The sequence below is a fragment of the Rhagoletis pomonella genome, unplaced genomic scaffold (assembly GCF_013731165.1).
Source record: "Rhagoletis pomonella isolate Grant_MI unplaced genomic scaffold, Rhpom_1.0 Rhpom_scaffold_00009, whole genome shotgun sequence".
Taxonomy (NCBI): domain Eukaryota; kingdom Metazoa; phylum Arthropoda; class Insecta; order Diptera; family Tephritidae; genus Rhagoletis; species Rhagoletis pomonella.
In genome coordinates, this window is record NW_023458563.1 from 29,530,010 (window position 1) to 29,556,558 (window position 26,549).

The 26,549-nt window shown below is 41.0% G+C and overlaps 2 protein-coding genes across 15 annotated transcripts in view; both read right to left on the minus strand.

Annotated features, from left to right (window-relative positions):
* The window catches only part of LOC118745701 (phosphatidylinositol 5-phosphate 4-kinase type-2 alpha), a 110,904-nt gene that overhangs the window by 40,736 nt on the left and 43,619 nt on the right, over window positions 1-26,549 (minus strand). For 4 of the 6 annotated variants that reach the window (XM_036479300.1, XM_036479305.1, XM_036479304.1 and 1 more), the window contains exons 2-3: window positions 5,287-5,609; window positions 5,110-5,207 (exon numbers count right to left, since the gene is read on the minus strand). In XM_036479300.1, the coding sequence (XP_036335193.1) occupies window positions 5,110-5,207; window positions 5,287-5,424 (236 nt within the window). In that variant the 5' untranslated portion in view covers window positions 5,425-5,609. Of the gene's footprint in view, window positions 1-5,109; window positions 5,208-5,286; window positions 5,610-22,914; window positions 22,934-26,549 lie in introns of those variants that run through there. The other 2 variants (XM_036479301.1, XM_036479299.1) reach the window with 2 other exon arrangements.
* The window catches only part of LOC118745702 (guanylate kinase-like), a 61,509-nt gene continuing 43,625 nt past the window's right edge, over window positions 8,666-26,549 (minus strand). For 4 of the 9 annotated variants that reach the window (XM_036479310.1, XM_036479308.1, XM_036479307.1 and 1 more), the window contains exons 2-3: window positions 9,589-9,781; window positions 8,666-9,518 (exon numbers count right to left, since the gene is read on the minus strand). In XM_036479310.1, the coding sequence (XP_036335203.1) occupies window positions 8,878-9,518; window positions 9,589-9,634 (687 nt within the window). In that variant the 5' untranslated portion in view covers window positions 9,635-9,781 and the 3' untranslated portion in view covers window positions 8,666-8,877. Of the gene's footprint in view, window positions 9,519-9,588; window positions 9,782-9,828; window positions 11,243-26,549 lie in introns of those variants that run through there. The other 5 variants (XM_036479314.1, XM_036479313.1, XM_036479312.1 and 2 more) reach the window with 3 other exon arrangements.

A 26,549-nucleotide genomic window follows, 5' to 3' on the forward strand; every position in this document is an offset into this window, starting at 1 on the left:
CTAATACCACACCTAGTGGACATAATGTGAAGCAGTCTTGCGGAAGCTTACGTTCCACAGGTGTGACGGAGGGCGCGAGTAATCTTCATCCCGAAGGTGGGTTAAAGAGATTACTCGCTAGCAATGTCTTTCAGACCTTTAAGCCTTACTTCCTTTGCGTTAAAAGCAATGGAGAAGATAATAGACAATCATATTAGATCTAGCATTCTGAAGGCAACATGCATATAGGGCTGGAAGGTCCACGAACACAGCCCTGTATCAACTGACACCCGAAATTTAGGGGGCTTTTGAATGCGGAGACACAGTGCTTTGCGCTTTCCTCGATATAGAGGGGGCGTTTGACAATACGTCGCATTCTGGAGTGCGTAAAGCACTAGAGAAAATAAACGTGCTGCCAGTGATCTGTAACTGGGTGGATACGCTGTTGCGTACTAGGATTGCTGAAACCAAGGTTGGTGACAGCGTGATACAACTACTAACAACAAAGGACTGCCCTCAGGGAGGCGTTTTATCCCCTCTTCTGTGGAGCCTAGCGGTGGATAAACTCCTTCAGCTTCTCTCCGACAATGGTATCCGCTGCCAAGGCTATGCGGATGACATAGTGATGAGTGCCAGGGGGATGCTTGAGAGCACCCTCTGCGATATTATTCAAAGAGGTCTAAGATTAACAAAAGGATGGTATGCCAAGTAAGGCCTTAGCACCAATCCGGCCAAACCGCCAGCATCCCTTTTACTAGGATAAGAGCCCTGCCGGGTATGAGGGACATAACCCTGGATGGGGTCTCGGTCAACGTCGCCAGCGAAGTGAAGTATCTGGGTCTAATCCTAGACACCAAACTTCTATGGAAGAAACATGTGGATGCGATCACCTCCAAGCCACGAAAGCTTTAATGGTGTGCAAGCGTCTGGCGGGAAAATCCTGAGGTTGTAGCCCCAATATCCTAAGATGGCTTTACACCATGGTAGTACAGCCAATGATTACCTATGGGGCGGTGGCTTGGGTTTCAAGGACTACTCTGGCCACAGTGAGGCAATCACTCACCAAGCTACAAAGACTGGCATATGTATGCATGTCCGACGACGGCGCAGGAAGTAGTCCTCGAACTCGAGCCTCTTCACATAACCCCATAGAGCAGATAGCCAAAAGAACTCTGCTTAGCTTTGCTAGAGAGAGTTGTGGAAAAGGAAAGGTCATATACTCTAGCAATGTTAGCGTGGGTACCCGGCCATAGGAGAGTATAGGGTAATGAGGTGGCTGACTGTCTCGCTAGAGAGGCGGCAGCCATCACTTCAGTTGGCCCAGAGCCATTCCTGGGAATAGGTCCCAATACTATAAAGGAGGAGCTTAGGAGAGAGGTTCACACAAAGGGATCTAAACTGGCGCAGTTCGGGAGGAATGCGCCAGGCAAAGAGTTTACTGGGAGGGTTTAACAAGAAGAGATTCCAAAGCTTAATATACCTCCCAAAAGAGAGGCTTAGAATTGTAACAGGTTTTCTTACAGGACACTGCAGACTAAGTTGTCACCTACATAAGCTGGGCATATGGTCGAATGATCTATGTAGGTTCTGTGACTTGACCAGCGAGACGCCACTTCACAATCTCACCGAGTGTGATACAGTCTGCAGAAGACGTGAGAGGAGTCTAGGCTCGTTGTGGCCACAGCTTGAGCGCATCCACTCCCTACTCCCGAAGGCCCTATTGAATTTTCTGAGGGATCTGGGCTTAGATGAAGTGGTGTGAAGAGAAGAGGGCACAATAGATCACCAAGTCCCGGTGCACACCTCATATTAATATCTATCTATCTAATTAGAGGGCATACGTGAGCGTGGAGCCAAAAGTTTCCGCTTTTTAGAACTTCGCACTTCTTTGTATCCTTTGCAGTGCGCTGTAGATTTCATTAGGTGACCATACTAAGGCTCCATGGGATATAACTGAGATGTGAAGTTGCGTATATATCCCCTATACTATCCTTGTGGTGTCACCATGATGTTCCTATTGTATTTGCAAGTGGGAAGTGCAGTTACGGCGTTCTTAATGCGTTCCGCTGTCTTTTTGTTTCAGAAGAACCTATCCTTATATGTTGAGAATTATATTTTAATCTATTAGGGGGTACGAGAAGCGGCAATTTGTACCCCCTAGTAAAGGGTACTAGCTCAGTTTTAACTGGGTATATCTCTATGACTGAGCTAGTTAAGAACTTCTGCCTCGTAGCTTTCTTGGATATTGAAGTCGCGTTCAGCAACGTACATCCAGAAGCTACTACTGATGCCGTGAGGGCTCTAGGGGTGGATAACTCACTGGCGCAGCTTATCGGTCAGCTACTCTGTCATTACCTATGCCGCTGACATTTCAATCGCCTTCAGGGAAAAGTTTACGCAAACCCTATGTGAGCTGATGCAGGTGGTCCACCCGCTGTGGCCTAAGCGTCAGCTGAAGCAAGGTCGTCCTCTTTACGAGAAGGTAAAAAATTCTAGTGGTAGCGCTCGCTGCTCTTCGCTTAAGAGAAGAATCCTATTGGCCTCCTGAAGCCCAGAGACACTCTTATATATCAAATAAATGTTGCTTTATTCCGAACAGCGCAGAACGTTGTGCTTCGATATCTGTTACGGAAAGCAACCTTAGCATAAGAATCCCGAGCAGGGAGGAGTGGGAAGAAGATATTAACACTCCACCTGATAGTATTGACATCTATACAGATGGCTCGAAACTCGACGGTAAGGTAGGAGGAGACGTTTACTCACGAAACCTTCCTCTGAAAATTTTTAGGTTACCAAATTACTGCAGCCCATTCTAAGCTGAAGTGTCAGCTATCATGGAGGCTGCGGGGAGTCTTGGAACCGAAACGATTGGAAGAGACGTATTCATTTTTAGTGATAGCAAGGCTGCAATCAAAGCTCAGAGTTCTTTCACATTTTCATGCCGCCTATATCTACAGAAGATGGTCAAGCAGAACAGACTTCACCTCACTTAGGTCCCTACTCATAGGGACATAGAAAGAAACTGCATGGCTGATGAACTTGCAAGGCAAGGTACGACCAAGCAGATTGTTCCTGGTAAAGAACGCTTTGGTATGCCTTTTGCCACTTGGAAGCTGCTACTTAGCGAATTTGCATACAAACAAGCTGAAGAAATATGAGTCAAAGTAAAGGGTGTTTTTTAGACATGTGACTTTCAAGAAGGAATAAAACGCATATAGTTTAATGGTATGACTAAGAATTTACCTTTATTATAAAGACAAGAGTTTGCCATTATGCTTGAAAAATGATTTCGGGCAAGTGACCGCCGCGGCTGGCTCGAATAAACTCCAGCCGAGACCCAATTTTCGACCACTTTTGCAGAAATTGGGGCCATATATCAGCAATAACGCGCCGAATATTCTCTTCCAAGGCGTCAATCGTCTCGGGCTTATCTGCGTAGACAAGCGACTTCACATAACTCCACAAAAAAAGAGTCCAGCGGTGTTAAATCGCACGATCTTGGAGGTCACACCACAGGCCCAGGACGCGAGATAATGCGCTCACCAAAAGTTTCCTTCAATAAGTTGATTGTTTCGTTGGCATGTAGCGCCGTCTTGTTGGAACCAAAGGTCGTCCACATCAACATCCTCCAATTCAAGCACGAAAGTCATAATCATGGCTCTATAGTGTTCCCCATTGATTGTAATCATGGCTCTATAGTGTTCCCCCATTGATTATAACATTATGGCCGGCTTCATTTTTGAAGAAATGTGGACCAATGATTCCCTGTGCCCATAGAGCACACCAAACAGTGACTTTTTGAGGATGTAACGGCGTCTCAACAACGGCTTGTGGATTATCTTTACTCCAAACGCGACAATTTTGTTTATTAACGTACCCATTCAACCAAAAGTGAGCTTCACCGCTGAACAAAATTTTCTTGTGAAAATCGGGATCGGTGGCCATCTCGCTTTGGGCCTATTCGCCGAACGTGCGACGCGCTAAATGGTCGTTCGGCTTCAATTCTTGCACGAGTTGGATTTTGTAAGCCCGCATGGATGGGCACAGTTCCAATTGTTGCGCGCGATGGCGGATGGACTCATTCGGGTCTTCTTCGATACTCTGCTCCACAGCATCAATAGCGTCTTCGGTGCGCACTGTACGGGATCTCTGAGGATGCGCATTATCCACTAGAGTAAACGTGGTGCGAAACCGATCCATGGTTGCTCGAATTACCGATTCTGCTGAGCGATTATGTCGACCGAATATTGGACGCAGCGCGCGATGCGTCGCGCGAACCGAAGCATTATTTTGATAATAAATTTGCACGATTTGCAAACGTTGTTGCGGAATATGAAATGGCAGACCAAACTGAGTATAAATCAAGTAACAGCTGTCTAAATAAACCAACTCCGAAAAAAGTATTGCCTCATTGAAAACCACACGTCTAAAAAAACATCCTTTACGATTTGTCGAATTTCTTGGTACACGTTGTCTAAATGGGATTGGAAGCGGTCACGAAGTGTATACTCTTTTAGATAATAGGACATATCTAACGTCTCGGCGTGCCTTTCCGAAGATGTTGCAGAAGCTGTAACGGCTATGAAGAGGAGGAAACAGTCTTGCATCTCCTGTATAAATGTTCTGCACTGTGTAGAAACAGGCTACATCATCTGAATTCACCGTTCCTAGCCGAGTTTACGGAGGTTTCAAATACCGACGCAAGTTGCCTGATGAAATTCATCAGCGACACGAGGTGGTGCAACAGTGAGGATAATTGACTGGTGGTAACACAAGGGGGCTCCTATTTATGGCCTAAGTGTGCCGCTGAAGGCGACAGCCACTTCTACCTACCTACACACAAACGTGTGGTTATTGGAGTTGTTATTTCTACTTTCGGTGTAGTGTTGCCGCTTTTGTTTAGGTGACACCTTGGCGTTAACGCCAGGCGGCAGAAAACGCTCAGTGAGTGTGGCAGTAAGGCTCTGATTCCGGTATTGCCGGCTGTTAACGCCATGTAGACTAAAATTAATTATTGAAAAAAGTTCAACTAAACAGCAAAGATTTTATAATAAAAATATACAGAAACATAAAAGAATATGTTCCTTTTTCAAAATTATTTGTATGAATAAAAGTTTAAATTTTACGTACTTATTAAAAAGATGATTATCGACTTTAATTTTTGAATATGCACGGAAGTCATCAGGCAAAAGCATCACAGGAATATTAACATGACTTAGTTCATTTATCTAGAAGTATGTGAAAAAATATATGTCATTATTTTAAATGGTCCACTTCGAAAGAATAAGTATACAAGTTAGTTCTTACCGTGTGATTAATGCCCCACATGAAAACACTCAAAATCGGTTCATTTGCTCTAAAGAGCTTCACTTTTTGATGTTTTACACGAAAATGTTTCTTTTTTAATATGCGTGGCTGCGAAGATGTCGACATTTTCTTGTCCATACTATCAAAATACTGAGGTTGGCGATTTCTCAAATAAGTTTACACCGTCTACGTCCTTCTGAACATGAGTGACAATTTGAAAATTTTCTTTGTAAAAAATTAAGCCTATTTAGTATATTCCTTAGACTGCAGTAGTGCTGTACTTATTGTGCGTATATTGAATTTAAAAACCTTAACCAGTGGTTCTGCAAAAGAATAATACAGAAATTAGTTTGACATCGTTAATGGAAACTCAATGATCACAAGTAATTTAAAGCCAAACTACTTTAAAACAACTGGCGATTTAATGAACGTTCTAATTTTCAATTAATTTTTTAATTATAACATGTTTTAAAAAGCTTTTTATGATATTCATAAAAAAACTTAGTAAATGCAGAGGCCTGCGATGGTTTCTCCCTTAAAAAACTAATTAGCAATTTTGGTATGTGTTTATTAGGTACTAAACTACGGAAAATTATGGAAAAAATTCCATCACGTATATTTTCCTTGTGTTACCGCGTATTACTAGCATGAACTTCGAAGGTCCATTGGTCTTTATAGTTTTCTTGTCTTATTTTTAACTGAAACTGTTTTTCTACATATGATCACGTCTCTCATTGAACAGGCATGCGATGCGTTTCAACTTAAAAAAAACTAATAGGCGATTTGGGTAGGCATTAGATACTAAATTATAAAAAAACTTTCATCACCCAAATTTTACGAGAAAATAATTTGTTTTTTTCCGCGTATTACTAGGGTTATTCGAATTTTCATAAGGAATGAGTGATTCCATCCCGTAAGTAAAGTTTCCTACAGTAACTTCGCATTTCCCAAAGTAGAGGGCACTGAGAAGGCAGCATTTTTCGGTAGAAAAGAAAACAGCATTAGTTCTTGTTGTTGTTGTAGCGGCGACAACAACCCCGTCCTAAACGGTTAATTCCTCATTCGTCGTCAAGCTCTACTAACGGGAGACCCAAGAAGCGGGCAGCATCGATAGGGTCTGTCCATAAGGACAGAGGCGATAGTGGAGTGGGGTTCAGTGGGTATGCGAAGAGATGTCTCGAGTCATGGGGTGTCTCTCCGCATGCCGGACATTTGTTTGGCACATCTGCATTTACTCTGCTCAGGTACGAGTCTAACCTGCTGTAGTAGCAAGAGCGAAGTTGGGCTATTGTGGTCCGAATCTCCCGTCGAAGCTCTATCTCGTCCGCGTCTGGTGGTTGTGTGCCCAGAATAGCATTCACAGGTCGAGAGTCTATATAACTCGAGACTGACTCACTGTGAATGCCGTGCAAGGCCTGTCGGTATGCTGTCGGGTCCAGAGGTTGTTTTATGAACCTCTGGACTTCGTCCTGCTGACGTGCCATGGCGAGGGTTCTTCAGCATGCAAATGTCTAGGTGTATTCAGAAAAGCATCAAGCCAAAGCATCAGCCTCTTTTACCACTAAACTATAATTGATGGAAATACCTTATTTACGCAACTAAGTCCCAATTAAGCTTTTAATCGTGGTTGCGCATATTGGACATTTCCATCAATTATAGTTTAGAAATAAAAGAGACTGATGCTTTGGCTTGATGCATTTCTGAACACACCCTCCGTTAGGGTGCCACGTCGGTGACACCCTACTAGGAATTGCTTGCGGAGCATTGTTTTATGCTCATTCATAGGGAGCATATGGGCCTTGTCGTGCAGGAGATCTTGCGATGACATCAGACGGCCGTCCTGAGTGTCGTGTTTTGGCAGGTCTGTAGCTTCACCCACTGCGTCCTACTAGTCCCCGCCGACCACACAGGGGCTTCATAGTTCAGAACCGGCCAGCCAATTGCTTTGTTCGTTTCCAACAACGTTTCTTTGTCTTGGCGTAGATGCTGCCGGCTAGCGACTTGAGGACCTTGTTGCGACTTTGTACTTTATTGATAATTGCGGTTGTATGCGCGGAGAAGGAGAGCAGACTGTCGAAGGTTACTCCCGAGGATTTTTGGGTATTCGCCATTGGGTTTGGGTTGTCATCGACGTGAATACCCAGTTGAAGTCTGACCTGATTCGTCCATGTTGCAAAAAAATGTTGCTGAGGATTTTGTAGGGGAGAGGGTTAGGCTCCGTCCAGTGAAGAAGCGAGAAAGCTCGGCGAGATAACCGTTTACTTTCGAGCACAAGCCATCAATTCCATTCCCAGACGCCATTATCGAGCAATCGTCAGCATAAGAGACAATCAAGACTGCCTCTGATGGTTGGGGGAGCTTAGAAATGTAAAAGTTAAACAGTAGTGGGGAAAGTACGCCACCCTGCGGTACCCCTGTTTGACTTTCCTGGGTTTGCTCGATTTGTCTCCAAAAATTTCTGATAAGTGTCGACCACTCAGATAATTCGCCGACTACTGTTTGAGTCCCTGTGGGAGAGAGGAAGCCTCTATATCTTCTAGTAGCGTGGAGTGAGTGACGGTGGTAAACGCCTTGGAGAGGTCCAACGCTACTAGAATTGTTCTCTCAATAGTCTTTACGTGAAAATAAAAATAAAAAAATAAAAATTAAAAATTATATTTTAAATTAATTAGTTTTTGTTTACTTAAATTTTTAAAAGCCACTTTTAAATTTGTCTTAGTGTTACCGAGCATTACTAGCAATAATCGATCTGGGCGGGGTTGTTGTTGTTGTTGTAGCAGCAACTTCGGACATGTTACCAATAAAAATAAGTTTTGATGTTTTGAAAAAAACACGGCTATATTTTAATTTAACATACCAAGATATTTAAAACGGTAACACAATTAGGAGGAAAATAAAGTTCTACCCCGAATGCAGAATCAAAACGGTTTGTGCAGTATTTTTTTGTAAACTTCAATTACTTTCTTTGAAATATTGAAGAACACACGTAGGCAGACCCTTTTTGAATTATTTTAAAAATCCCTTACCAAGTTGGAAAAGCATTAACCATCAGTAAAATAAAGAGCTTTTCGGATTTAACTTAATGGGTTTATAAGCAGAACATGGATGTATCAATTACCTTACGACTTTCAAATTAAAAAAAAAAAACAAGCATATTATTAATGCAGTTTTATATTTTTTACTCAATTAAACATTTCAAACAATCAATAACAATCACGGCTTAAACTAAGACATTGAATGGTAAGAGCTTCCCAATAACCTCTTAATACATATTATACTTCTAAAGCCCTAGTTTAAAAAGACACTTTCTTACACTTACGCATTCAGGTAATGCAGCCAGAATAATCGATATGGGCAGGAAAAAATGCAATATAAAATATTGTAATTATACAATTTAAATATATTTTTAACATAAAATAATCAATCAACTACTACTTTCGTTAAACATAACGTCGTCAAAAATTTTAACTTTACCATTAAGTTAGTTTTTATATAATTCTTTCATAACATTACTACTTTTAAAAGCAAATGCCTTTTTACATAGATTATGTGTACATTTAACACAACTTCAAATTGGATTTTCCCCTAGGCTTATTCCCAGCGTATTGCAATGCCTTCGGCCTCTTGTTTCTTCAACTCGTTTACAACAAATTCTTTCAACTCTGCATATGACTCGTCAATGTCGATATTATGTATGATCCTGTGGAAATTCCCAGGAGTTAAGCCGTATGCCATTTCCTTTTCAGCTGCCGTTAGTCGTTTTTGCAAGGACTCTTCAGTTTCCGTTTGACGTTTACGCAAGCGCAGATCCAGATCTTTTAGTGATGGTGGATTATTAAAGATTAATATAGGATTCAAATCAGTTTTTTTTATTTGTTCAACACCTTGCGGCTCAATATCCAGAACGCAGACTTTACCGGATCTCTGTATGTCTAGAACTGCCGCTTTAGTAGTGCCATATGTATTTCCACTAAAAACAGCAGTTTCAATAAACTCATCGTTATCTATTTTCTCCTGCATTTTTTTATTGTCAACAAAATAATAGTGTACACCGTGGCCTTCGCCTGCACGTGGCGCGCGTGTAGTATGCGATATACTAAAGCCGAATGTGTGGGGAAAATCTTCGAAGAGTTTCTTCAGCAATGTGGTCTTTCCGGAACCAGATGGGCCGCATATGACTAGAGGGCGTGGTCCTTTAGCAAGAGTTTCCGATGATGACATCCTGCCGAAAACTATAGTAAGCAGAAATTAAACAATTTAAAAGCAGAAACCAAAATACATTGTTCGTAAATTTTAAATTACATTTCAGGGTGCCTCCTTTTATCCCTGTGGTAAACACACACAACATGAATACGACGGCTATGCTTGGAAACGGTTTTTGGTGGTTCAACTTATAAACTTGAAAGCAATTAACAAAAACTAATTGTTTGGCTAACAAGCACTGCTCTACATACGCCGTTTTGCCGCACTATGGAAATTTGATTGAAGCAGTTACCTTCGTTACAATATAAATTAGATATAAATTAATAAAATTATTTATACCCTAGAAAGATGGCAGCGTTAATACAGATTGACGAATTAATTCGGAATTATTTTAGGAATACACCCCAGCAAACTTGGACAACATCGCCGAAAACTGCCAGCGGTTTTCTAATGTGAATGACAAGTAAACGAAAGCAAACAATTGCATTTGACAGTTGCACTTTTTTATCTTAATAGAGGAGAAATAGCTATTTTCAATTCGCCATGTTGTTGTTTTAGCGCTTACTGCGCCCTGCCTAGATCAGCTTTTCTCCTAGTCGTTGTGTTCAAGCTCAACTAAAGGGAGGCCCAGGAAGTATGCCACTCCGACTGGGTTGGACCAGAGAGAGAAGGGGGGTAGTTAAGTGTGATTTGGTGGACATAAGAAGAGGTGTGTCGAGTCATGGAGTGACTCTCTGCACGCCGGACATACGTTGGGCACATCTCAGTTTATCTTGCTTAGGTAGAAATTTAACCTGATGCAGTATCCAGAACGGAGTTGTACAAGCGTAGTGCGAGTCTTCCGAGGCAGGCGAAGTTCTATCTCCCCCACGTCGGCTGGTTGTGTTCCTACAACAGCATTCACAGGTCGGGAGTCGGTGTAAGTTGAGACAATGACGGGGATCTGACCATGCAGGCTCTGGTGACATCGGAAGGCATCCCATGGCAGTCTGGAGTGCCGTGGTTTGGCAGGTCTGTAGCTTCGTACACTGGGTCCTGCAAACCCCCGGCGGCCGCACGGCGCTGCAAAGTTTAGAACCGACCGGCCAATTGCCTCTAATGTTGCCAACGTCGTTCGTCTTTGCCCCAGGTGCTGCCGGCTAGCGACTTGAGAACCTTGTTGTTGTACTCTGTTACCAAACTCGGTCGTGTGCGCCGAGAAGGAGAGCAGACTGCCGAAGGTAACTCCGAGTATTTTCGAGTTGTTCACAGTCGGAATAGGTTCGCCTTTCTTTCAAGTGGTGAAAAACGTTATCGAGGTCAATAATTCTATTCCGGACGCCATTATCGAGCAGTGATCAGCATATGACATAATGGAAATATACAAATTAAACAGAAGCGGTAAAAACACACCACCCTGTGAAACTTTTTGTTTTGTTGTTGACGAATGTCGCTGACTACCGTTTAAGTCCCTGTGGGAGAGAGGAACTCTACTCAGATTGTTCTCTTACAGGGGCGCTTTCCAACAAGGTTGCGGCTCTTCCGAGTGTTTATAGCAAAAAGTGCTGTTGCGGTTCTGTGCGCCTTACGGAAGACATACTGATGCCTCGGTGGGGTCAGTCAGCGCGTGAAATGCGGGAGTGTCTCCGCTGCAAGGGAAAGGAGAGTTATCGGCCGATAACACTCTCCTTTGTTGGCAGGATTACCAATTCCTGCAGTGGGACCACTCCCGCTGTTTTCCACACGTCGCACAGTGTTTCGACTATATGGAGGCAGGTGGAAATAATATTAAACTTGCACCAATTTCACTGAAACTTGACATGGGCTCTAGTTTTACTTAGGAATGGGGAATCATGAAATTTGGTAAAGATGGAATAATTGCCACGCCTTCTACTCTTGGGGGCGGAAACATTAAATTTCATCCAACTTCGATGATTTAGTTTATGCTCTCACTTTTATTAGAAAAACCTAAATGTAAAATATGGGGAAGACTGGATCACTATAACGTCCAAAGCTAAAAAAAAATGTGAGTTCAGTCGTTAAATATGATGGAATTTTGGCTCATTTTTGTTTCCTGCTTTTCACTCTCAGAAAACAAATGTTATACTATAAAATGACTTAGGTGTAAATACTCGCTTTTTACTTAATGTTTGGCGAGACTTTTTCATTGCTCGAAAGTTCTTTTCCTGAAATTATGCAAAAAGAGGCTGAAAATCAAAAATTTTGAAAATCAAAAATTACATATATGTGACCTGGTCTACGGAAAGGGGGCTTAGGTGTCAAAAAATCAATTTTCACTTTTTGGTTGATTCGGATGGAAGATGAGATGCTTTTTCACTTGGTGAAAAGCAGAAAATCCTAACTTGCTTAGAAGTGTACTAAAAATGTAGAGAAAGAAGAGTAAAAATACGACAAAATATAATTTATTGGTAATGAACAAAATACATTGAATTATAAGCTATAAAGACATGATTATACACTAGAAAAACGTATTATGGGCCAAAAATAATAATGCTGAGTAGTTTATGTATTTTTCTTTGTTGTCGTTTTCCTTGAGATCTTTTTACGTGTGTATCATCTGCCTGAGATACACATACTTCGTCTTCATCATCATCGCTCTCTTCATAGTTTTCATCATCCTTTTCATGGAAATATTGTCCGTATACGGCACTGAACTCCTCATCAACACTCATGTTTTATTTAATGCGAAATGCGAAGGCGATAATCAACAGAAACAGTAAATGTCACTTCTTCAGTGTTACTTTTTTAAATGTTCCACACTAGCAACTTACACGATGAACTATAATAATATTCCGACCAACAACAACACTTACTGGACCAACAACAACACTTACTGGATTAACAACAACACTTACTGGACCAACAACAACACTTACTGGACGTCCGGCGCGGAGAACAATTAACGATTAATGAGAAACTGACGAAACGAGTTGCTTACTTTTAACAGCTTTTTCACAGAAAACTAGTTTTCGCACGTAAGCTCCCTTTTCGTAGACCAGGTCACATATTTGCAAAATCGCGCGCAAAGATCAAATTATATATTAGGTTCATTCCTTATCTTTTTGGACTAAAATCTGAAAAGTGTCAAAATGCCAGAGCGTAAGCAAAATGCGCTCACTTAAAGAGAATAACATGAAAAGTAAAGGAACGCAAAAAACCAAATTTTTAGTCCAAAGAATGGCAACAACAAAACTAACGTCAAATAAGAACAGAAATGTATGTACAAAACACATTCACACAAGCACAAGCACAATAAACACTTGCTATATCAATTATTTTTTGCCTTCTTCCAATTTCAATTCATTTCTTTTACTTTTTAGATTATTCTCACTTTTAGCGTATTCCTTAGTTTCCGTTAATTTAAATTCAGTTGAGTTTGACACTTTTCAGGATTTTGCCAGAAAAAATTCTTCTGACTAAATCTGACTACTTCGGACTGATGAGAGTCACTCTCACTGACTGTTGCTCTCTCATTTTTGCTGTCATTTCCGAGTTAAGGAACGCTTTTTGGACTAAATCTGACTACTTCGGACTTTTTCTGACTATTTCTGGGAGATAAGGAACGCTCCTATTCTAAAACTACATAAAATTCTCTAAAACATTCGTCTAATTTCAAGACCTGGCGGACCGGTACTCACACTTTTTGTTTACTAATAATCTTTAGCATCTACATTTTAAAGTAAATTTTGTGGTAAGAAAATAGGAAAGTTCCAAATAACTGATAAATACCTTCACCTGAATATTCCACGATATCTAAATAATTGATTACAGTTGAAAAAGAAAAATTTTCTTTAATGGGTTAACCGCCAAAGGCAACTTAACTGATTTCTCGGTATCGCGCCGATTCCCGTATTTCTTTGGAAATGCATCGTTCGTGAAGAAGGGGGGTGAGTAAATAATGTGAAATGTAGTATTTGTGACTTTTACTTTTCCCTCTCTAAGTCCAACCGGTTTTTTTATAAACTGTCACCATGACTTGTTTCTATCTGCCTCCATATAGTCGAAACACTGTGCGTCGGGAATAATGAGACAGGTTATTGACATATTGAGAACCTTGGTGAGGTAGTCTACATCTTCTGGACCAATTTTTTCAACATCAGAATGCATACGACGTCTGGACAATCGGCCTTATGCAGCCTTCTTTGTCACTCGAGGTTTGGCTGGCGTATCGTTCCGGGTCCAAAGGGAAGCGGTCACCGAAGAAGATTTCCGCTCTATCCTCGGGTTGAACAGTGACCTTACAGTTGACCAAAGCTTTCTCAAACCAAAGGCAAAATTTGGAGTTATCAGGTGCTCTTCTCACTTCTTTCGCTAGTTAAGTTTACTATCTGTCGAACCTCACCTGGGAAATTTGGGCGGGTTTCAGCAAAACATCCAACGGGAATGAAGCGTGCTGCAACAGCAGTGATAACTTTGCGAAATTTTCCTTCGCCTGCATGAACGTCGGTTCGTGCGGGAAGGGCGACGAGGTACTTTTAGTAACATCCATAAAACCATTCCAAGCAACTTTGTTAAAGTTGATGTAGGCTCGGTGTTCCGCGAAAGCAAACTGCTACCGTCAACATAGGTGTCCACGTTGTACTCTGGTGGTCTGGCAAGCTACTGCAACTGCCCATAAATTCGTGTTAGTGCGTCATCGTTCATTGTGTAGAATGTCGAATCGTCTATCTGCTCAGCCAAGTGTATTCCCCTGCGATCGTTCGACAGGCTTGAAAACCTTAGATCGTAGTGCGCGTTGAAGTCACCTACTATAATACCGTTTTCATCTCAGATGAGCGAACCAATATCAAAGTGATTTTCTGGCGGGCAGCTGGTGATATAACAGCAATGCCCTGACATTCTAGGATAGTATCCATGTTGTTGTTGTTGTTGTAGCGGCTACAACAACCCCGCCCAGAACGGTTGGTATCTCAGTCGTTGTCGTCAAGTTCCACTAACGGCAACCCTAGGAAGCGTGCAGCTTCTGTGGGGTTTGTCCACAGGGACAAGGCCGTTAGGGTTGTTGGGTTTTCCGGGCATGCGCAGAGATGTTTCGAGTCATGTGGGGTCTCTCCGCATGCCGGACACTCATTCGGCACATCCTCATTCAACCTACTCAGGTAGGAGTTCAACCTGCTGCAGTAGCCGGAGCGAAGTTGTGCAAGTGTTGTGCGTGTGTCCCAAGGCAGATGAAGCTCCGTCTTGTCTATGTCCGGGGGTGGTATGCCTAGAACGGCATTCACAGGTCTAGAGTCTACATAACTCGAGACTGAGACCCTGTGAATGCCGTTCAGGGCCTGTCGGTACGCTGTCGGGTCCAGAGGTTGCTTAATGAACCTCTGGACTTCGTCCGTCAGTTCATATAGATGCCTCCGGACGTGCCTAGGCGAGGGCTCCTCTGCAAGCAGCTGTCTGCTTGGGTGGCCACTTCTGTGGCTCCCGATCAGGAACTGCTTGCAGAGCATTATATTGTGCTCCTTTACCGGGAGCATTTGCGCCTCGCCGTGCAGGTGGTGTTCCGGCGACATCAAGAGGCATCCCGTCGCTGTCCTGAGTGCGGTGTTTTGTACATTCTGTAGCTTCGTCCACTGCGTCCTACTAGTCCCTGGCGACCACACTGGCGCTGCGTAGTTCAAAACCGGCCGCCCTATTGCCTTGTATGTTGCCAGCAACGTTTCTTTGTCTTTGCCCCAAGTACTGCCGGCTAGCGACTTGAGGACCTTGTTGCGGCTCTGTACTTTATTGACAATAGCGGTTGAGTGCGCAGAGAAGGAGAGCAGGCTGTCGAATGTTACTCCGAGTATTTTGGGGTTATTCACCGTCGGAATTGGTGTGTCATCGACGTGAATCCCCAGCGGTAGCCTGACCTCCTTCGTCCAGGTTGTGAACAGGGTCGCGGAGGATTTCGTAGGGGAGAGGGCTAGACACTTTGCAGTGAAGAAGCGAGAAAGTTCGGAGAGATAGCCGTTTACTTTCGAACACAGGTCATCAATTCCATTCCCAGTCGCCATAATCGAGCATTCGTCGGCATAGGAGACAATCGAGACTCCCTCTGGTGGTTGAGGGAGCTTTGAAATATAAAAGTTAAACAGTAGCGGGGAAAGGACACCACCCTGAGGAACCCCCTGTTTTATTTTTCGCTGCTTACTCGTTTTGTCTCTAAACATTACCGACGAATGTCGACCACTTAGATAATTTGCCGACCACCGTTTGAGCCTCTGTGGGAGAGAGGAGGCCTCTATATCTTCTAGTAGCCTGGAATGGCAGACGGTGTCAAACGCCTTAAACAAGTCCAACGCTACTAGAATCGTTCTCTCACAGGGACGGTTACGGTTAAGGCCACGAGTTATCTGAGTGTTTATGGCGTTAAGTGCTGTTGTTGTACTGTGCACTTTACGGAAACCATGCTGATGCTTCGCTGGGGTCAGGTGATTTGTGTAGTACGGGAGTAGCAAGGCCTCGAGTGTCTTCGCTACCGGGGAAAGGAGTGTAATCATACGACACGAATCTCCTTTGTTGGCAGGTTTCCCCGGTTTGAGCAGTGGGACCACTCTCCCCACCTTCCAGATGTCTGGGATGATGAGAGTGGCCATTGACAGATTGAGGACCTCCGTTAGGTACGCTACCCCCGCAGGACCCAAATTTTTCAGCATCAGCATGCATATTCCGTCGGGACCCATGGCTTTGGAGGCTTTCGCCTTCCCGATGGCCACCTGAACTTCACGGCAAGTGAAAGCAAGGGGGGCACAAGTTGTTGGCAGTTTGTGCACCCTTCTGGTCACTCGACGCTTGGCTTTGTCCACCGGAGGATGCAGTATGAACTGCCGGCTAAAAAAGCTCGCGCAACGCTCCGGGTCCGACGAAGCATGGTCGCCGAAGGAAATTTCGACTCTGTCGTCGTGCTTCGTCGGATTAGACAATGACCTCACGGTTGACCAAAGCTTGCTCACACCAGAGGTGAAGTTACAAGTCTTCAGATGCTCCTCCCACTTCTTCCGCTTATGTACCTTTACAAGTTGCCGAATCTCCGCGTTGAGATCCCTGATACGGGGATCTCCGGGATCGGCCTGACGAAGGCTATCACGCTCATTGGCTAAAACAGCCGCTTCGGCAGGGAAGTTTGGACGTGGGTCCGATATACACCCTGCCGGTATGAAGCGAGCTGCAGCAGCAGTGATAGCCCTGCGGAACTTACGTTCACCGAGATGGACGTCGGTTGGTGTGGGGAGCGATGTGAAGGTGTTTTCAGTAAACTCCGCGTAACCTTTCCAATCAGCTTTAGAAAAGTTGATATAGGTCCGGTGTTTGGCGGAGGCAAAGTCGGTTGGTTTATCAATCGAGATGACTATGGGTAGATGGTCTGATGCTAGAGTCAGCATAGGTCGCCACGTTATGCTGTTTATCAGACCAGCGCTGACTATTGTGATGTCTGGCGAGCTACTGCAGTTACCCATAATCCTGGTGGGTGCGTCGTCGTTCATTGTGCAGAATGTCGAATCGTCTATCTGCTCAGCCAAGTCTGTTCCCCTACGATCGTTTGACAGGCTTGAGTGCCAAAGATCGTGGTGCGCATTAAAGTCACCTACTACCATACGGTTTTCACCTCTGAGGAGCGCACCTATATCAGGGTGATATCCTGCCGGGCAGCAGGTGACAGGGGGTATGTATATCTTAAATATTTCGAGCTCGACATCGCCTGACCGGATAGCGATGCCCTGACATTCTAGGGTGGTATCCCTGCGGTCGATGTCTGCTTCGATAAGACGATACTGCACGGTGTGGTGCGTGATGAACGCTAAGCCACCACCATTATCTCGCTCGCGATCTCGACGGTGCACGTTGTACCCGGCGCAATTCAACAAAGCTGAATTGCTGTGCAGCTTCGTCTCTTGGACCGCAACTATTAATATACCATGCCGACACATGAAGACGGTTATCTCCTCAATCTTGCTCTGTAGCCCGTTACAGTTGAATTGGAGGAGCTTCATGTGGTTCGGGAGACATGTCGTGATGTGGGGTGTGAGTGAGGTGTATGTTCTTGCCGCCGTTGGCTGTGTGTGCTGCTGTGGTGATTGGCGCCCTGTGGTGGTGGTGGGGGGCGTCGCAATTGACGTCTGCGACCGAGCAGCGCAACACGGGCCCTCGAAATTCCCCGTCCAATCTCGCGTGGTACGCAGACCTGAACATGCCCTAAAGTGGCACCAGCCAAGGCAGGTGTTGCACTTGACTGATGTCACATTACGGAATATTCTGGTCTGACATACCGTGCAGATTATAGGGGGAACCAGGAGTTGTTGGCGGCGGCGTGTGGGTGGTGGTGCAGTTGTGTGTGTTATGTGGTCTGTGGTGGCTATGGTACGGTCTGTGGTGTTATTATGTTGTTGTGTAGTGGCGACTGTGTGTGGTTGCTGTGTGAGTGTGTGGGGCTGCACGGGCGGACTATCGTTTGCCGTGGAGGCTGCTCTGTTTGAGCAACAGGGGGCCACGTAAGACGTGGTCCACTGTCTGTGTGTCCGTAGTCCCGAGCAGACCCTGAGGTGACTCCACCCCTCGCAGGCATTACACTTGACTGAGGTGGAGTTGTGGTGCGTCTTCGGCATACACAGCAGGTGTATATTTCTGGCCCTGGGTTTGACTCGATGCCAGCCCTGAGTAGGAGAATGCGTAGTGAATGTTGCCCTATGGACGGACAACTTCTGAGATACTTCGCCGACCTAAACGGGGTTAGATCGCCGAAACAACAGCCCTTGGTCGGGTGAAACCCGAGTCATTCCGGTACGTAGAACCGGCTGTCGTGGGAATGACTGTCGTAAACTCTGCTAGGTTTGGTATATATCGATGATAGTAGTTAATCATGCCAATAAATTTCTGTGCTTGCTTAATAGATTTCGGACGTTTGAAACTGCGGATAGCTACCACTTTTCTTCAGAGGGTCTAATTCCCGCCTCTGAGATATTATGTCCCAAAAAATCAATACTTATAACGCCAAAAGTACATTTAGTTGGTTTTATATTTAAACCGTACTCTGTTAAGCGTTGGAAAACTGCTTGAAAATCTTTAAAATACTGTTCCTCATTCTCACTTGCGATTAATAGATCATCAATATATGCATAAACAAAGTCTATACCACTAACTACTTCATTAATAAATCTTTGAAAAGTTTGCGCCGAATTTTTAAGTCCAAAAGGCATACGTATAAATTCAAACATACCAAATGGTGTCGTAATTGCAGTCTTATAGATATCTTCTTTGGCCATAGGAATTTGGTGGTAAGCTCTTACCAAATCTAATTTCGAAAATATATTCTTATTTCTAAGATTCATGGTTAAGTCATGAACATGAGATAAAGGGTAATGATCCGGTACAGTAAGAACGTTTATTCTTCGAAAGTCACCACAAGGATGCCAATCATTTAATTCTTTTTTGGGAACTAGATGAAGTGGAGATGCTACGCATGAATTTGAAGGTCTACAAATCCCTGTCTTCACTAAGAAATCGAGCTCGGTTTTGGCCACTTTGAATTTAATACGATCTAATCGCCTTGGCTTAGAGAATGGAAGGTTTCCTTCAGTAACTGCCCGTCTCCACAGGATAAAGTTTATATCTTGATACATATGTTATCAGAAGAATATAAATGGCCAATGGAGACCACTCATTGCTCTTCAAGAGCAATATATATCAGAGCTTATATCTTGCAATCTATTGCCGGCAATTTGGTTGTTTGACAGCTACATTTTCATTTGCACGAAAACTTCGTGGTTGCAACATCATTGCTATTTTAATATAAAAGCAAAAATTTAGCTATTTCCTGTTAAAATATTTGTAATTATGTATTTGGATTCAAATAGCCTATTTTCTGAATTTTTTAAGCGATTAAATCAGGCAAAAATACGTTTTCGAAGCCACCTTACAAATGCTTATATCAAGATATAAAAATCCCACACAAATATTGCCACTGATATAACTTATATCTAGCGAACAAAAGGACAGCTGGGCAGCAATAAATTTTATCCTGTGGAGACGTCCAGTAACAAGTCTATGAACCGTAGTATGTTTAACCGGTTTCGAGTAATCTGGTTCAGCAATTAGAGAAGGAAATTCCTTCAATAATTTTGTATACTTGTTATCAACTACGAAAATCTTTGGAAGCGGAATGTTACAAACACACGAAATTGTGTTAAACGAAATACTTGTTTCTGGATCGACTAAACGTTTGCATTTAATGTCAATTAAGAGACCGTATTTACACAGAAAATCTGCACCGATAATTGGTTTCGCTATATCCGCTATCAAAAATGTAAACGGAAATTCGCGTCTCAAACCCAAATTAATATTTAAGAGCTTTTTTCCGTATGTTGAAATAGTTGAACCATTAGCTGCTGTTAAAATAATATCTGAAGATTTCCTTGTATTCGAGAATTTAGTAATTGGAAGAACCGAAATTTCTGCTCCACTATCAATTAAGAAATTTAGTTTGTTAGCTTTAGCAAATATAAAAAGGCGACGCGTGGAGATGTCTAAATTTCCGTTGTTTGTCGCCGCAACAACGGACGACTTTAGTTTGTTGAACTATTATTTTTCGAAAATGCACATGGTTGTTCACATTTTTTAGCCTTGTTCCCAAATGTGTAGTGATATCTACATAATGGGCTGTTTTTGCTTACGCGTAAAAGCACATTTAGCGCATTTAGCTCTAAATGCTACTCTAAATGTACATTTATCCATACTAAATGCAACTAAATGCAACTCCATTTTTGCATTAAGAATCTAAATGCTAAAAGCAACCCTGTGATCTTCCAACATTTCCACGATTCGATCATGGTTTAATGAGAAAAAGTGGCAACATTGCATTTTCGAGTATACAGTGGCTAGCTGCGTTTCAGTGATCGCCGATCGAGATTTCATTTATTATTTTATGCAGCGTTTTTGCTGCATTGAAAATGCAACATTTAGCACTTTCGAACATAAGTTTTCGAAGAGCCTTCATACTATCGCATTTAGCAAATGTACATTTACCCGAGTTCGAAATCGTATGCTTTTGACAAACAGCCGTGTTCCAGTCGCTTATTCAGATCCGTATCTATTACGATAAATTCTCACGGAAAAGATAATGTGCAAAAATCCCTACTGAAAAGGAAAAAATAAATTCTAAACCGAAAATTCAATACAAAAACTTGAATTGTTTTAACCATAACCAAACATTTGTTTGTGTATATATTCATTTGTCGGTGCTGTCAATTATAATTTTCACACTTAATAAGGAAACAAAACAAACAGAGTTGATCACAAATTAATCCAGATTTCTATCAGATGTTGAATTTGCGTAACTTTTCTTTATCCAAATAATGTAAAATAATAAATGAAATCTCGATCGGCGATCACTAAAACGCAGCTAGCGACTGTATACTCGAAAAAGCAATGTTGCCACTTTTTCTCATTTTCTCATGTTCGAATCGTGGAAATTTTGGAAGATCATAGGGTTGCTTTTAGCATTTAGATTCTAAATGCAAAAATGGAGTTGCATTTAGTTGCATTTAGGTGACGAATTTTGTATGGATAAATGTACATTTAGAGTAGCATTTAGAGCTAAATGCGCTAAATGTGCTTTTACGCGTAAGCAAAAACAGCCCATAACACTATCATTAAAGATTTTAGTGGTAGTGTAGGAATTTTACACTATCACTCAGCTGGTGATAAATAGTGAGAAATATAATTTCTTCTATTATTTTATCTCTAAATTGAGTGCGTCAAATTGAAAAAGAGAAATTTTATTTTTATGTGTGAACAGCCAGAAAGACCTTTCTGTCACATTTCGGAAATCAGTTTCAGTAAAAGTGGCAAGATGTGACTGCAATTGAGAGAGCGCAAATAGATTTCGGAAATATATTTCAACTTTCTCGTGCTGCACTTGCAATCTACAATGCGCCTTTCGGAAATAAAAAACCTCTTGCGAAAGACATTTTACATGCAGGGTGTGACTGCTCATGAAACTGCTTTCTGAAATTCTTCAATTTGATAGCCTTTTCGAAATATATGGCATACAAAATATATTGCCACGTCTGACACGCTCTTTAGAAATTTTTTTATACCTTTCATGAGCATGAAATGGTATTATAACTTTGGTCCGATGTTTGTAAGTACCAGAATAAGAAGAGATAGACCCACTAAAATGTATACTTAAATGATCAGAACGGCGAGCTGAGTCGATTTAGCCATGCCCGTCTGTCTGTCTGTCTGTCTGTCTGTCTGTCTGTCTGTCCGTCTGTTTGTATGCAATTTAGTCTCTCAGTTTTCGAGATATCCGGACCAAATTTGGTAGGTGGGTGTATTTTTATAATGTATTAATCATTTTTCGCAACCGGAAGAATCGGACCACTATAACATATAGCTTCCATACAACTGATTGTTCAGATATGAGATTTTTCGTTATAACTTCTCCATTTATGCAGCTACGAACATGAAATTTTTCAATACTTCCACCCATTATCAACAGAAAATGTAGAGTGAAAATTACAAAGATCGAGTTACTATAACCTATAGCTCTCATACAACTGATTGTTCAGATATAAGATTTTTCGTTATAACTCCTCCATTTAAGTAGCTAGGCACTGTGGTCACTCATTTTCAAAAGAATACTTTCGGTGAAAATGGCGAAGATCGGGTCGCTATAACCTATATCCACCATACAACTGATTGTTCAGATATGAGATTTTTTGCCATAACTTCTTCATTTATGCAGCTAGGAATATCAAAATTCGCACCATTTTCAATCATTATTAACAGAATACTTCGGTGAAAATAAGAAAGATCGGTTCACTATAATATATATCTCCATACAACTGATTGTTCAGTTATGAGAACTTTCGTTATAACTCCGCCATTTATGCAGCTAAAAACATAAAATTTCGCATTATTTTCACTCATTATCAACAGAAAGTTTACAGTAAAACTAACAAAGATCGGATCACTATAACTTGTTTATTGCGCTCATGCAACTGATTGTTCAGATGTGGGGTTTTACTGTAACACTCCTTTATTTGGACAGCTAAAACTGATAAATTTCTTAAGCTATTTTATAAACAATAATACAAAGTCTACTGAGGAAATCGTCAAAATGTATGCTCTGAGCTTTATATCTCTTATACCACTGATTGTTCAGATACCAGTTTTTGCGATATATCTCCTTTATGTAAGAAGCTAAACCCATTAAATTGTGTTACCGGTTTACATACCGATCACACAGCAGTGAAAATCACTCTGATTGTTTAGATATGATTTCTTATATATTTAGAGGAGATACTATGCCTGCTGTGAATATATATGAGATCTATGCCTGCTGTGAATATATAAATTTTTTCAAATGCAGTAATCTGTTAAAGTACAATTTTCAGATGCTCATTAAAGGAATGAAGCCTTCGGCATAGTCGAAGACAGCGCTGCTCTTACTTGTTTTAAATTTAGACGGTGCCCAGGCCAAGGATCGAAACCAGGCCCTTTGGAATGGTAGTACACACCTCTAACCAACTCAACCACATCGGCGGAACATGGAAAAGCCAAAATAGTGATTATGTTGTTGAAATAGCTTCAACTATATGAAATATGTTTAAATGGACACATCATTGCATGGACAGCATATGTTCTGCTCAAAACTGCTTTTGTAACCCCATTTGTAAACACACGCCATTTTATCAAACAACTGCCAGATTGGTTTTGCAAAAATCAGAAATATGTGAGCATAATATTAGGTTTGTTCCACAAGAGCCCGCGGGTGCCCAAAATAGCTCAGAAAGCGTTCCTCACGCAAAAAAAAGATGATAGAGAGCGAACACATTCCACTTTTGGATCGTAAATGTCTACTTCTTCCAGCCCGAAATGGCCCGTGCTTTCTTCCGGCCACAAATGTGCAAAAAGGCAAATTGCCATAACAGCTGTTGTTCGTTTACATCCAAAAGCAAATTTTGTAAAATACAAAACTGGAAAATACCACTAAAGTTTCAGAAAATGTAGGTATTTGCTAATTTTATTAGCGATATAAGATAAATCCACATTAAATAATTGTTATTCTTTCGAATTCTTGCAAATGAAAGCTGAACAAATGTTTAATGTATTTGCCACATTTTGAAAATTAAATAAAGGATGTAAAATTAAAAAGTAGTGTTTAAGCTAAATTGAAATTTCAATTGAATAAGCTTGAACTATTTTCCGCACTTGTCAAATCGCAAAACAAAAACAAGTGAAACAGCTGATTTCTTGATTCCGGGCACGAATTGTTGTTTTTTTACGTTCCTCACGCTCTGGACACTTTGGCACGCTTTGACACACTTTTGACAGTTGTGTGAGATAACTTATTTTTACTCTCTAATTACCAAAAAGCCCGGAACGCGTGTGGAACAAACCTATTGTCAATAAATTTCAAGCATAATTAATCACTTATGTACTAAAAACCAAAAACGAAAAAAAAATTTTAATTGTGTAGCCTACGAAGTTGATAAAGAGCCTGTGCCAGTAAGTAGCCAAGTTCGATGGTAAAAAAAAAACTTTTTATTATGGTCAGAAAATTTTACATTTCTGATGTGGCAGTTCGTAACTTTTTACCGCTGGAAATATTCTTACAACTTCTCTCATGCAGAAAAGTTGAGCAATTAAAATGCAGCATTTATACAAAAAAATATTTGCCTTTGCTGATTTTAATTCTTCTAGAACTGAAAGCTGCATTTATTAGAAGCCTTAAGGTAAGCACATAGTGAAGCGGCGAGCAAAGCGTAAAAAGAGCATCGAAAACAAAATTTGTTGAAATCGACGCTATGCTCTTTTGCTCTATCTACGCTTTACTCTTTACTATGAGCACTCTCATAGGTACAAACGCGTTTGAAATCGACCAAGAATGATAGAATACAAGATTGCGCCGTCTTGGCGGCGATGACATTTGTGTACCACAAGTAAACAAAGCCGAATTGGATGTTAAGGGAAAATGAGAGAAGAGCAAATTTTCTTAATATTCAATTTTCGACAGTAAACGTGTTTTAAAAATATATAACTTACAACAAGAATCAATTAGAAAAATGAGAAAATATTGTGATTTTTGTGCAAATATTAGTGAATTTCAGTACATTTAAAGTTTCTGGGGCGTCATTTACTTGTATACCAGAATTGTCAAAATCGAGAATACCAAACCAGCGGTATGTCTGACGGCGCCACCTTTGTTCGCTGCATCGTGGAAATCTCAGTATATCCAGTAAAAAAAAACTGTGGGGAAGTCCTTTATGAGGATAAAGTTATTTTTAAATGGAAAAAAACCGCAACAACGGAAATTTTTAGCCACTTGAAACTTGCACATTGTCACTCAAAAAATTCTAAAAAAATAATTTTGACAATTGGATGAACATTTTTAGATTTTTTAGTTTTCTACAAAGTTTTAAATTTGGATTTATATGGACTTCTTCAGAGAATGAACTTTATTTTAATGAAAATTCTTAAAAATAAATAAATGAACATAAGTGGAAAACAATATTACTTTGAAATGAGGTGCTCTTGATATGACTGCATGTACATTAGTGTGGTCCAAAATAGTAAAGTCGGAATTGTAATGCTCTAACCCCCTAGGATTGTTCTATATAGAAAAAAGTGTACCCCTATTTTTTTATTTTAAAATCAACAAATATTTAGAGGTCGCTCAAAGCGATCAAATACATGGACAACTTTGGGCGCTTTGAGCGACCTCTAAATATTTTTTGTTTTCAAAATAAACAAATAGGGGTATATTTTTTTCGGTATAGAACAATCCTAGGGGTGAGAGCATAAAAATTCCAACTTTACTATTTCACTTGCATTTTTGGACCAACCTATGTGCATATATGTTTCTCGTATTTATAAATAGATTCCCTGAGGAAGACGCGAATATGCGTCAAAACAAGTAGGAGGAAAATAAACGTTTATTCTATTTGTAATAAAATACCGAAAAGCTCCATACACAACATTAAACTCTCAGCTTAGTCGAGGAGAAATAATTATAACATACATGTATGTTTGGTTTTTGTACGGCTGCTAGTACCACTTTATATGAATTCGCACTCTTCTACGCGAGAATATGAAATGTGCTACTCTTCCACGCAAAAATCTGAAATGTGCTAGTCTTCCACGCAAATAGTGAAATGTGCTACTCTTCCACGCAAAATTCTGAAATGTGCTACTTTTCCACGCGAATAGTGAAATGTGCTAGTCTTCCACGCAAAAATCTGAAATGTGCTACTTTTCGACGCCAATAATGAAATGTGCTACTCTTCCACGCGAAAATCTGAAATGTGCTACTTTTCGACGCGAATAATGAAATTTGCTAGTCTTCGACGCGAATAGTGAAACGTGCTAGTCTTCCACGGTAATTTGAGATGTGCTACTCTTCGTTGGGAGCGACGATATCATATATGTATATTATTGTATATGACTATAATTCAGGGACCGTAACGGTTATGTTCTTTATCAAAAAAGTGAAAAAATAATCGTTATTTTTTCACCGCTATATTTTCAGTCATAAATAAAAGCTACCAATTGACTTATATTTTTTCGGTCAAAAATAAAAGTTAAAATATGACTTATATTTTTTCGGTCAAAAATAAAAGTTTACACTTGACTTTTATTTTTTCGGTCAAATATAAAAGTTAAAATATGACTTTTGTTTTTTTCGGTCAAAAATAAAAGTAAAATTTTTTTTTTTCAGTCAAATATAAAAGTGTAAACTTGACTTTGAGTTTTTCCGAAGATTACGTTCGAAAAGCGTTTATGGAAATAGGCACCTATAAGGAGAAGCGCATTGATGTTGATACGGAACTTAGGGGTTACTGGGAGAGTAAAAATGTATATATCCCCGACTAAGAGATCTCGTATGTATTATACATCAAGTGCCAGCGACACAAGTCAGTGTAGAACACGCGCTCTCAGCACTAAGCATATTCTTAGCGATTTGCGATACAATTTGTCGGAGCAGAACTTGGCAGCGATATTAATTGTTAAATTGAATTCCGTATCATTCCTGTAAAGAGGTGAATAATTTAAAGCTTGAATTAAAGAAACTCAATATATTTGGA